Source organism: Chamaea fasciata, unplaced genomic scaffold, assembly GCF_029207755.1.
Source record: "Chamaea fasciata isolate MVZ Bird 193981 ecotype frontalis unplaced genomic scaffold, bChaFas1.0.hap1 SCAF_3, whole genome shotgun sequence".
NCBI lineage: Eukaryota > Metazoa > Chordata > Aves > Passeriformes > Sylviidae > Chamaea > Chamaea fasciata.
In genome coordinates, this window is record NW_027094088.1 from 1487763 (window position 1) to 1500745 (window position 12983).

Below are 12983 nucleotides of genomic sequence, written 5' to 3' on the forward strand. Positions count from 1 at the left end.
TATGTACCAATATGTCAAATGCCCTGCAGAAAAGCCAGAGCGGTGCACTAGGCAGCTCAGATTTTAGAATAAAATCACAGATGCTCCTATTAAGCTGGAGCCTTAATGCAGCTGAGGGTTTACTTGTAGTGTTGTTTGCCATTTCTTTTCTCAGTCACGGAACAGATGGCAGCTGATCTGTTGTGGAAGCAAGGCAAGGCAGCTCATCCCTTGTCAAAAACCACTACAAACACCTCAGTTTTCGCACGAGCACTGCCCAGATTTGCACTCCCCTGGCTAAAGGCACGAGGCTGTGCTTTCCCCACATGCCTGGAGTGCAGCGGTGCCCTGTCAAGGAGGATGAAATTGAGGCAAATCCCGGGGACTGGCTGCACTTCACCTTGCTGTGCTCCATGCCAGCCTGTGCTTGGAGGTGGTGTGTTCATTTTGGGGAAGTCCCGTCCATTTTGTGTGGAAATGAAGCAGAAGCATTTGCCTGAAATGACAGTGGAGAAACTTAAATACAGTTTCCTCTTTTCACCTCCCATCCTGGCCATATATAGTAGCAGCCATTGCCACTTAGGCAGTGCAAATGCAAGGCTGGGGGTTTATCAGTTTTGAAAAAAGAGATGGAAAAACTGGATATCTGTATAAAAAGGGGTTTTTATGAAGAATAGTAATAGTAATTTCTGTTGCTGGAGGAGTAAATGACCCTTTCCACTCCGTTGCTAAATGCAGATAAAGCCTGACAAAGTCCACCAGTGCTCTAAAAGAAGCTGAATTGTTAAGGCTTTTTGTGCCTGATGGATAGAATGATACAGATGAAGAACAGCAGTTGCATTTTTCATTTTGCCTCTCCCCGAAAGACTCGTGCTCTTGCTGCTGCAGGCTCTGCTCTAGTGGTGCAGCATTTACCGGTTCTGCTTCCTTGTGTGTGGTGTGGAGGGGGCACATGAAACTGGGCCTTGTCCCTTCCCTTGTTTCAGCCCAACATTCCTGTTCCCTGGCCCATCAGAGCCCCAGTGACCCAGTGTTTGTAGCAGTGTCCATCGTTTGGGAATGCCTGTGGCACACCGGGGAGAGGGCCAGGAGACGGCCCACAGCAGGGCTGAATTCCCAAAGGGAATTGCTGGAGCCAGCCCACTCCCCTCCAGCTGCTGTGGGGCAGGAATCTGGGCTGAGTAGTGGACGCTTGCAAACTGAGTTTTCATGAAAGGTGTCAGGTTATTCGCAGAACCTCGTTTGTTTGTACAACCCTTTAAGATCCAGTATTTGTCAAACCCTAAATGTGTGACCTTTTAAGTCCTCAGTTGAACAAGCTTTTTCCCTTTTACTCCCTTTCTTTTCCCTGCAGTCAATTGCTTCAGCAGACATGGATTTGAATCAGCTGGAGGCTTTCCTCACTGCCCAAACCAAAAAACAAGGTGGCATCACAGCAGATCAGGCTGCAGTCATTGCAAAATTCTGGAAGAGCCACCGGGCCCAAATCCACGAGAGCCTGATCAGCCAGAGCCGCTGGGATCGCGTCCTGAAAAACATCAGCTGGAGAGTGGACCTCAAGTCACAGCTGAGGCACGTGGATCAGGTCAACACTCCTGCTGCAATAGTTGAGATGGAGCTGGGGAAGAACGGGCAGGTAAGGTTCCTTTTGCCAAATTTCTGACCCTGGTGTAGGTACACGTGCACTGAGGCGTGTTAGCTGCTGCTGAATTCACTGTGTCCAAAGCAAGCCCCTTGATTCATCACCGCTGGGCCTTTCATGGACTTGAAAATGGGCTCCATCTTTGCGCACAAAGAAACATTCTGGGTGCTGAATGCAGTTTTTACTTGTGTTGGTTTTTTTTTTTTCCCCCCCTCATATTTTCATATATGTATTGACAGCTCTCTTGACATTAAGCTTGAAAAATCAGAGGATGTAGAAATCAAACATGATCTTAAAATTCCGTTTGTACACCACGCGCTGCAAATTCAATTAGTCTTTTTTTCCCTTTTAATTCAGCGCTAAAATTAGTTAAAATATGCAAAGTAGGAGCTGGAAAAGAGTAAAGTTCACAAATTACATTTTAGAGCAAAGGAGGGGAAAGACTCCTTTTTATTTTATTTTACATAACACCCGTTCTTGTGTTAGAAGTACATCCTTATTACCTGTCACTTTATGCAATCTGGCCTTATCTGCCTGAAAGATATCTTTATATATTTAGTTCTATCAGTGCTGAACACTGCCTTCCTTTTTTTAATCTTTATAGTCCACAGGAATGTACAGCTAAAGGCACAGCTTCCCACCTTGACATTTACTGTTGTTCTCTACCAGGAAATGTGTTTTAATTTGCTATCCTTTCCTCTCTGCAAATTAGTAAATTTTAAGACCTCGTTTCTTAGCAGTAGCTACAGCAAATCGTGGGCATTTTGATGTTAATAGTTAACATTTAGCAAGGCTCCTTGTATTTCATAGTGTTTTAATGGCAAGGGTACCTGAATTAGGAATACTTCAGTCCATGGATTCATGCACTCACCTGGAATATGTGTGTGCATAGGAATGATTGAATTCCAGCTGTGTGGAGTTTTCTGCTCAGGAATGATGGAATTCCAGCTGTGTGGAGTTTCCTGCTCAGGATCTTGAGGTTGAAAGTGACTGCGCTCTATAAGCAGCAAATGGGAAAAGGTCGCTTTGTATAAAAAGGTTACAGGGAGCACACAGTAATGAGTACATTGAGCACATTAGTGAGCAAACGGGAGAAATACCTACAGCCATTAAAAAATGCATCCTTTGCTCAGAATCGCTGTGGTGTTTCGTAAGGGGATTATGTAGTTAGTGACTCCTGGTTTGAAGCTGTTTTTTTTTCCCCCAGTAATGGATTTTTACAGTAACATCAAGCAGCAAGGACATTTATATTTCTTTCACCCTCTGCAGAGAGAGCCGGGGGCTGTGAGCATGGAGGAGGTACACACATTTCTGAGACAAAGAGCCCCACAACAAAACCCAAGTGATTTATTTTAGCAGTGCCCCTTCATGCTGCAAAGGGAAATGGTTGGGTAGACGCATTTTTGGAGCTGCCACCAAACACAATTTTGCCTCCTTCCCTAAAGGATACCAGTGAGCTGTGGCAAGCCTGACACTTGGTGTGAGTTAAACTGGTAACTACCAAAACAACCGTGGAGTGATGAGCACTGTCATCACTCGAGTCAATGTGAGTTTATTCTGAGGAGCTCTGGTTTCACAAAGCCTTTAGCTGTGGATTGGATAAATTCCCTGCTGTAAAGCTTTGGGTCGAGGCACTGTGCGTCAGGCTGTATGTGATGGGATGAGTTTTGGGAAAGGGGTTTGGGGATTTTTGGAAAGATTGGAGACTCGTTGTGGAGGTTGAACGAGTTGTTGCGCACTGGATCCAGCCCACTAACTTGAAACTGTCATGTTTTACAGTCTTTATAAGTATTTTTACTTGATTGTTAGCACATCTCTTGTAAATACCAAGTTTTGTAGCACATCAAATACATACATGCTGGTACCTTTCTTAACTTTAGCAGAGAACGTATTTTCTAAGAAGTTGTCAGCTTTAGATAGAATTTGATGAATAATGAAGATGTGGCTTTGAAGAAGAAAGCTGGCTGATGATTCAGGAGTGAATTATTCACAGCAGAGCTGTTTTCATTTGGACACATGATAACAGGGGAATATACAAATGCATTGATACGTGATGAATTGACATGAATATTTCATGGTTCCACGGAAGCAAAGAAATGCTCTGTGGAAAATGAACCTTTCCAGAAGTCACTCTGTCTCTTCTCAGTGTCTCTGGGTTGGGTTTAGATCTCTGCTGCTTGGTGGAGCATCTGCTCCTTCTGCTTCAATAAATAACTTGGCTTCCTGCTTGCCTTCTCTGAATTTTAGTCAGTCAGCTCTTTCATGAGGGGAAGGCTCAGTGTGTGAGACCCGATGTGGTTGGGAATGGGGAATTGAAAGTGACTTCTTCATAGATGCCACTACACCGAGTTTTAGTGAATTTTGTCAGATTTTGTGAATGTTTCCTGACTGGGGAGAGATGTTTCTGGGTTTGAGAATCCATCACGACTTGCATGCATTAATTCTTGCTAGCCTTGCCATTACTGATCAGAAGAAAAAATGAGCCCTTTTCCCTAAGCGCTCTTTAAAACACTTCTGATGAGGAGCATTTGAAAATACCATGCTCTGAACTTCGAAAAATATGATTCGGGATCTGTAAACTGGAGCTTGAACTCTCCTTCAGTAAAGATTGTACAGCAAGATTAAAAGTTTCCTTTATGCTGGTGGTGTAGTCTTTATAGATCCTGGCCAATCTATATTGAGATTAAAGGCAGGTGAACATGCTGGCCATCAGCTTTGAAAGCCCATTTCCTTTAACAATATGACTAAAAATAAAATGAAAAAGCAGTTGCACTTTAGCCTGCATTTGCCTTCATCTTGTGATATTTAGTGCTTGTCACTGCTGGTTCATTTTTTTTCCATTTGAGCAGCCCATCTTTGGCACAATGGTTTAATCCTCTTGGGTTTTTTATCTACCTTGCTGTCTTTCTCTTAAAACATCTACAGCTACCTGTCCCCTTCTTTATGTCCTTTTTAAAAACTTGTTCTCCCTCTCTGTGCGTGTCTGTTGGCACTAAGACTATATTTAAACTTCATTTCTGGACTTTGTGGTGTTATTTTCCTCCTGAGATGTGCCTCTCCCCTGGGGCTCTGTTCTTCCTGTGGGCTGACTTGCCAATGAGTTTTTTCTTTACATAAACATGTAGCATTATATATTTTGGAGTTTAATGTCTGAGACCGAGCAGATATTACAGATTGGCTGGGAATTTGTTCTTGGCTTTTTTTTGCCTTATTTACAGAATGGATATTTCCACATCCATTTCTTTTCAGTGTTTAAGATACCATTAATCCTTGTAATATCCCTTCTGTTGGAGCTTTGTTGGATCTTAAAGCAGGTTTTATGATCAAAGAGTATTTTCTGCCCTGGTTTAACATGAAGCTGGGATTCTCCTGCAGGATTCTTCCTGGAAAGACCTGAGATAATCACATCAGGATTATGGATTAAAGGGGTTTTGTTCCCAAAATATTGTATCTCTCTTCTCTTTCCTTTTCTAAAAGCATCACCCTGACAGAGTTAATGATAGACAGTAAGTAAATACCACAATGCAGCAAATACCAGAAGCTCCATACAAGGTAAGAAATTAGGATCATTTCTTTCAAAGTTAAAGGGCAAACAGCCTTTCATTCCATATACTCTCTTTGCTCTGAAATCACCAGGGATATGGATCTTCACAAAAAAACCCCCCAAAAAACCCAAGTGTTTTTCTTTAAAGAGCAGGCAAGCATTAGGAACAGACTTTAATACTGCTAATAATAATTCAGGTAATAATTCTCTTAGTTCACGTGTGGAAAGAGTTCATAACCAGTATTTTGAAGGTCTGGAGCTCGACATTTCATCAAGTTTTAGTTGCAGTGACTACAAAGATTTAATTAATGCCTTGGGAAGGACTGAAGTAGGTCTCAAAGCAAACTTCTGGGAGATCAGGTTTTTTTTCTGACTTGTTAATTATATCTACACAAATTTAGGCTGAAATTTCTGTCATCTGTGCCACAAACAAATTACATTTGTTTTTAGCATTCACACATAACCACGTCATAAAAAAACCCCCTTAGAATTTCCCGTCCATAAAACTCATTCCCTTGCTGGGAGTACGGACTGAACTCTGCTGAGGATGTGGTGGTGTTTTGTGGATTTTTTTAAAGCCATTTTCCTCTTGGCTTTTGTCAGCTGCAGTCATCCCCAGCCAGAGCTGCTGCTGCTGCTGCTGCAGAGAGGTCAGACCAAGAGAACATCAGCAGTAAACTCCTGCCATGGGGAGGGAAGATTATGGCTGCTCCTGCTTTTGCCTCTCTGTGACTCCAGGTCAGGCTGCTTCAGAGATCTGGCTGAAAATAGCCCCAGATAATGGATCTCCAGTCTTTTTTTTTATGTAAGGATCTGTTTGAAAAGGCAGATTGCTTTTTTTTTTTGGTAGGATATCAGTGTGGGCAAAGCAAAGCATGGGGAGATGAAAAGCAGCTCCATGTACCCAAACCAAAATAACACCAGCCTGGCCTGCAAAGAGGAAGGAAAAGCAACCACCAAACCTTTTTTCCTTTCCAGTCATAATCTGTCTTAATCTTTAGCTATTAACATCGTCAGAAACGATGTTCCACTCCAAAATGGGAAAGCACAGGCATTTAGAAGCCAAATTAATCAACTTAACCCCAACGGGCTTAGTATTTTCATGTGATTAAAATGATAGAATGTGGTAAGTCCAAGTCAGTTAGAAAAAAAAAATCACCTTTGTGGCCGAATGTAATCATTGGAGCTTTTGTTCACCTTGGAAATTTATGAGCTGGAGGGAACAGTTACATAAGGGCAGTCCAGTGCAAAAGCAAATAAAAAAATGGAGAGGGCAGCAGGTCACTCAGCACAGAGGAAACGAGCACAGTTGACCGGCTCAACTCAGTTATTTACTTAATCCTCTGCGTGGCACTCTCCGTAGTCCTTCACTTCCACGATTTTTGTCGCCCTCTTGGAGTGGAGAGAAACTTGGGGAGCAAGAAGAGAACTTTGTTATTTGTGGCTCTTGGGACGTGGAAGTGTAATAAGCACGTTGAGGAGATAAGAGCATTAAATGGAGGTATTAAATAACTGTCTGACTCGAACTGTCACTTTTCCACTGGGTGTATTTGCCAGTATTTTTTTACCTCATGTATACACTCCTGTACAAAGCAAGGATATTCTGTAATCAGTGGTGCTGGCAGTTTCCATGCTGCTTTATTTGTGCCCTGTGGATGTGCAAGTGCACACATATTCATTTATTCCCTGTCTTTACTCTGGAACTGGGTTTGCTGAAGTAATTAAATAGAATAAGTTAATTGAGGTATGAGTATTTTTGATTGTAGCTGAGCTCAGGGTATTACAGGGGAAATCCTGCATTAATTGAAGGTGAGCTGTATGAAGCCGGCAGTGATGCCTCTTTACTGCCTTTCATCTGCCTAAATTCACCTTCAGCCCTGGACCTTTGAAATTTTTACCTTCTCAGGTCTTGCACATTACGACAGAGGACTTACAATCTGTTATGTATGATATCAACAAATAGTTTGCAATCTAACATCAATCTGGCGTTCACACACAGCAATAAAATGTGGGATGGCTTTGATGAAATGTCCTGCAGAGCGTCTCTGGGGTCAGCAGACCTGGCTGTTGAAAATTGTCCCAGGAAAAATGTTTCACCACACACCTGTTCTTGGAGTTGTCTCTACAGAGTCAGAGACCCTAAATTGCATCTCCCCCGTCACCAAAGGAATTGTTGTGCCTGAGGCAGGTTGGCAGAGCGGTTTCTGTGTGACCCTTACACTAATGCTGCGTAAATCATCACAGGCAGTCCCGCTGTCTGTGCAATTCCCCACCACCATGGACCTGGGGCTGTGTGGGGAGTGTCTGCAAACCTGCAAATTCAAGCCCCTGCGTTTGCACAGAATTAAATTTGCCACATTCACGCTGGCACCATTTGGCTGCGTGACCTTGCGGCAGAGCCAGTCTGTAACTGAGGCAAAATTTAATTGAAGGACCAACACTTGTAATCTCCACCAGCATCTTTTTAACAGAAGTCAAAAGTTTCGCATGGTCCGCGAAAAACATTTTCAAGAGGGGAAATTCCTTTGCTGCGGAGCCTGTGTACAGCAGATCAAAGCCGCTTTGCATCTGGTGGTGGTGTCCATCAGTTCTTCCGAGGACTTGGAAATCGCTATTGGCAAGGAATTGGTTCTTATTTCTTTTCCTGGGAGGAAAAAAAAAAAAAAAGGAGTTGTTATGAACATAAGTGCCCGCTGCATTGGCTGACAAAGCATCTTGTTTTCACAGGCCTAGCCTGGCCAAATGCATTTAAAATTGTTGTTTTGCCAGTTGGGCAGCCTTGCCCCTCTTGACACTGTGCCACGTTGCTGCTGAGCAGTGCTTTCGAGAGCCTTTTGTCATGGTCTCTTCTGAGATCTCGGAGCATTGGCATTCAGGGTGTAATTAAGAACAGGTTCTTAATTTATTTTAATTAGGAAGAGCTACTGCAGGGGAAGATACAAAAGGAGAAAGCTGGCACATAACTGGGGAGAAACACTTGTAGAGCATTACACACTTTTTGCTGCTTAATCCTTTGGATTCTCTTTATTCTACCTTAAATATATGTGCTGCCCCCAGTTCATGGAGCTGAAAGTGGCTGAGTCCAAATGAAATTTTTTTTTTGTTCCCTTCCCCACTCTTTTCTTTTTTTTTTAACCCACATTATTTTTGGTGTGGATTGCTTTGTTGAAGGGACAGGTTGAGAGCAGAATTGAGCAAAAGGAATGGAGAGCTCTGCCTTGCCTTGAAAAAAAAAAAAAAAGCTAATTTAAGCATACGTGTTGAAAGAGCCACCGTTTTAAATTCTAGCTAGTGATCTCTTGAACAGAAATGCATCAGCTCTCCTTGAATGCCGAGGGTAACTCCTCTGAAGTGCCAATTTTTCTTCCAAGAGTGGAGGAGGAATAGAAAATGAGAAACACTGTTGGATGAGTTCTGTATTGTAGAGTTCATGTGGAGAAGGATGGGAAAGATATCTGATACAGAAATAATCTAAAAGAGTGTCTGGAGGAGGGAATCTGCACTGACTGCAAGAACAGGGGAATCTTGGTACTTGAGCAGCATTGGTATCCTTTGTTTCTTGAAAGTTTCTGAGCTCCATGGGTTTGTGACAGCAGCAATGGGAAACACCACTGAAATACTGGTGCCGTTCCTTGCCTGGGCATTTTGTCTGGTGTTGGTGGGAAATGTGATGAGCTGAGCCACAGCTTGGCTGAGCAGCCTGCAGTGATCCCGTAAGTCTGGGAGCAGCCACAGAGTCCTGACTTACAGCTTTAACAAATAAACTCATTTGTTGTTCAGGGGGTTTTTATTTATTCAGTGGATACAAGGAGTTGGTTGGTGTTGACGGTTTCAGACTCAAAATATCTTTCTCTGTTTCCTTGCGTGCATCTGGTTGAATTTTTTTTTTTTTTTTTTTTGCTTGTTTTGGAAATACTTCCTGAGGCAGTGGGGTGAGGCATGAATTTCCCTGCATTTCTCTGGAAGGGGATGGTTGGGAGGAGATCGCTGGCAAGTGCTTTTTGTTAAGCCATCATTGTCCTATATACTACTTGAGGAAATGACTACTTTGAACATAATTCCTGGAGCAAATCCTCTTCATTTAGAAAGAGATTCTAACTTACAAAAGATACAAGACAATCCTTTGATTAAGAAACCTCTTGCAGCTGTAATTTTGCATAGACCTTGGCACAAGGGGCTTTTTTTTTCTGTCCTCCTTTCAAATTATCAGTTGCAAAACTCCACAGAGATAATCAGACATGCAAATCTTCGATATATTTTTAGTTCAGCTCACTGATGTGCATTCATTAATATGTTAATATGACAAGGAAAGCGTAATTTAAATTGCATATGCTTAATTTGGTTAATAAATGCTTGAAATACAGTCCCAATTTGAGAAGTAGCCATACATGATACCAATTCTTCAGGGTGGTTTTTTCCCCCCTTTTAAATCACGAGGAGAGTATAAAACCTCTTGTTTGTACAGAAATAACTTTGTGGTGCTTTTTTACCTTGACCATACACAACCAAAAGATCCTCTGTGCTGGGAACCAGCGCTCCTCGTACACATTGTCACGTTCCCGACGGTTGAATTGTAATCGACTGCGTCAGTGGAGACCTGGTGAGGGCTGTGGTGGTGTAATTTGAGTTCCCAGACTGCATCAAGGGGGAGTCAGATAGGCAGATAAAAGATGAAAAGAGCAAAGTTTCCTCGTGTTCAAAGGTGGCCAGGCTCCACCAAGGCAAATCAGGGATGTGCTTGCCCTGTATTTAATTTGCAGTGGCCTAACTAAATGAGATACAAATTACTGCTGGAATTGGAATTAGACGGCTTCTGAATCTTGGTGGAACATGCAAAGCTGCTATAATATCCAGATTTATTTTTTTTAAACCTCTGAAGTGGTGTTTGAATGCTTACAGGCAATAAACTTTTCAGTCAATTGATTCCATTTCTGTTGAATCGCCCTCAAAAGTGAAGCTGTGCTTTAAGGACTATTGAAAACTTTTCATTCCATTTAACCTGTAAATACACCACAGGACTTGAGAAAATGAGTTTGATAATTGCTTTTTTTTTTTTTTTCCTTTGGAAAGCCTGGAAGGCAGCATCTTAAAAGGACTCAGCATTGAGGAGAGTCTCTAACACATCCAGTTAGAGCCAGTTACACTGGCCTGACTTCCCTGCTCTGAGGTGATGGGGTGTGACAGATCATGAGTGCAGTGCATCACGGTCAGGACCAATAACTCCTTTAAGAAAATTCCATTTCTGCTCTAAGCAGTCGTTCGGAGTTATCTGCAGCTAATTGTAAAGCTTTTACAGAAATGGAACTCTCGTGTTTCCCAGAAAATATCACCGTGATGCTCCGAGACAGCCACGGAGTGCAGCTGTCTGGGAGAAAGCTCAAGTCTGATCAGATTTAATTAGACTGGAACCTGTTCCTGCCTACAAATACCGTGATTACACACAAGGAGAACTGGCTTTCGTGATAGCTGCTGCTGTGAGGAACGTGAAGGAGAGGTGCTGATTCACGTGCTCCTGCTCCCTGAAGATTGAACAACGAGCTGTGTCTGCATCCTGCTGGTCACCCAGAGCTCACCAGAGAGGGGCTGCTCGAGGGAATGATAAATCTGTCTGCCTTGGGCTATTCCCTCAAAGAATATGGACTCCAAAGAAAAGCATGCCGTTACTAGGTCTACTCTAGGAGCCTCAGGTTTGGTGAGATAGATTCCACCCTCTGTCTGAGCTGCCTAGTGGTGAATGTAGCTTGACAGCTCCTCTCAGATTAGTGGTGTGGATAAAACCTCATCCCTTTGTTCAGCTCAGGGCAGCGGAGGCAAACTGCCTCAGCTTTCGTTTTTTTAGGAAGCAAAGGCAGAAGAGGAATGCAGCACCACCTCCCATTACTCTGTGGGAAGTGTAGTTGAGTGAATGTCATTAAACTGTCAGCCAAAGAAGTGCAGGCTGCTGGGTGAGAGACCTGGATTCGCATTAAACCAAAACTCTTGACCTAAAAATTAATGCAAGTTCTGAATGAAGCTCTAAAGAAAACCTCTTTAAACGGGAGTTTCTTTTTTAAAGTCATATTGAACAAGCCCTGAGTTTACTGAGCAGAAGAGTTTGCAGGTTTAAGCAGAGCAAATGCTTTGCGTTGGTGTTATCCATGTTAAACAGCACGGATAAGCTGTGATCCAGGAGCACTGAGATAGGTCATGGTCTGGATATGAGCTGTGACTGAGTCCCCTTCCTCTGCAAGCACACCAAGTCAAGCTGGGTGGATGCTGTGGGAGAAGAAAGACAATTCCTGCAGCTGCGAGCGAGGGTTTGAAAGACGATGGACAAATGGATCCGTTTCAAGGGCTTGAAGCTGCTCTCTGGGGAAGGAGGCAGTGAAGAAAAGAAGAGGCTTGTTTTTCCAGGCACGGGGCTTGGAGATCAAAAGGACTCTGTCACCTCTGAAGGGGAGTGTTCTCCAGAGCTGCTGGAGGAGAGCTTAGTTTGAGGGGCACCCCAGTGGCCTTTGGGTTGTCTGAGAGATGTTGGCTTGCTGTGACCCTCCTGCAGAAGCTACCTGGTGACAAAACTGTTCAAATCTTTGTGTTTTATCCCAAACCATCGACTTTTGCACTGAGCAGGCAGCGCTTTCTTTCGAAGGGCATTGGCTGGTGCTGTTCTCTGGTGTTGCTTTTTGGAAGAGGATTTTTGGAAGGGACTGTGAGAGGTGGGATGCTGTGCTCCAAGCCTGGCCCTTCCTTCTGCCCTTTTGTTTGCATGAGCTCTCCACAAACTCTTCTGGCTCCCAGGAGAGATTTCAGCTCCTGCCTTTCCCTCGGGGCAGCACACAGAGCTCCTGGCCAGAGGGCTGAGGGTGGCCAGTGCTTTCATGTGCCAACAGGGAGTGTGGGATTTGCTGCCAGCCAGGAATTTACACATCACCTCAAACACTCCTCCAGGTCAGCCTGGCTCATCATGTCCCATCCTAGGAAATGACAGCCGTGTCCAACTGATGCCTTGGGAAGGCTGACCCGAAACAGAGACTGGACAGAGCTGGAGAATACAGGAGGGATTGATTGAAAGGCCTCCAGGATCCACCTGGGGCAGGACAGGGCCTGACCAGGGCTACACCCAAGGTGGACACAAAATGGTCACAAAAATGAACAGCCAGTCACAAAGTCTGACATTTTTATAAGTTTTGGTCCATTTGCACATTGGGGTTTAATTGTCCAGTTCCAGCTCCAGGCTGTGAGGTCCCATCCTGCTTGTCCCTCCCTCCAGCCCACCCTTGTTTGTGCTGTTGGGGCTGAGAGTTGTCCTCGGTGTGCAGCAGGAGAAGGATTTGTTTTGTGTCCCTGCTGTGTGCAGAGCGGAGTGACACTGACTGTGAGCTCAGAGCTGCACCCCTGGGCAGCGCAGAACCTGAAAATACACGAAAGCTCAGACTTAGGGCATCACGACAGCCCCGTGTCCTCTCAGAGGGCAGGGAGTTGCCACCAGGCCTCTCCCTTTGCTGCCTCGCCGCCCTCCCCATCTGGCAGCATTCCCTGCTCCTCCACGCCCTCCTTCCTCCTGTGCCCTCTGCTTGTGTGTGTTTGTTTTCTCTCCCACACTGACTCTGTTTCATTCACTGCCCGGAATAATAAGAGGTTTGTTGAAAGGGTGCTGCTATGTAATTTGTCTTCTTCATTCATTCCCTCTTTGTTTAATGTTTGCTTTCGCTGTGCTTTGAATACAAAATTATTAATTTCATCGTGGTTTGTTTCAATAGTATTTATTATTGTGGAGACTCCTACACAACCCCTCTCGCTGCCATAAAAATCTCATAAATGGATGCTTACAATCAGTTA

The 12983-nt window shown here is 43.9% G+C and overlaps 1 protein-coding gene across 1 annotated transcript in view; it reads left to right on the forward strand.

Moving 5' to 3' along the window:
* COMMD1 (copper metabolism domain containing 1) overlaps positions 1-12983 on the forward strand; it is a 50859-nt gene that overhangs the window by 13370 nt on the left and 24506 nt on the right. The window contains exon 2 of the mRNA XM_066177694.1: positions 1334-1615. Coding sequence (XP_066033791.1) covers positions 1334-1615 — 282 coding nt within the window. The remainder of the gene's footprint in view (positions 1-1333; positions 1616-12983) is intronic.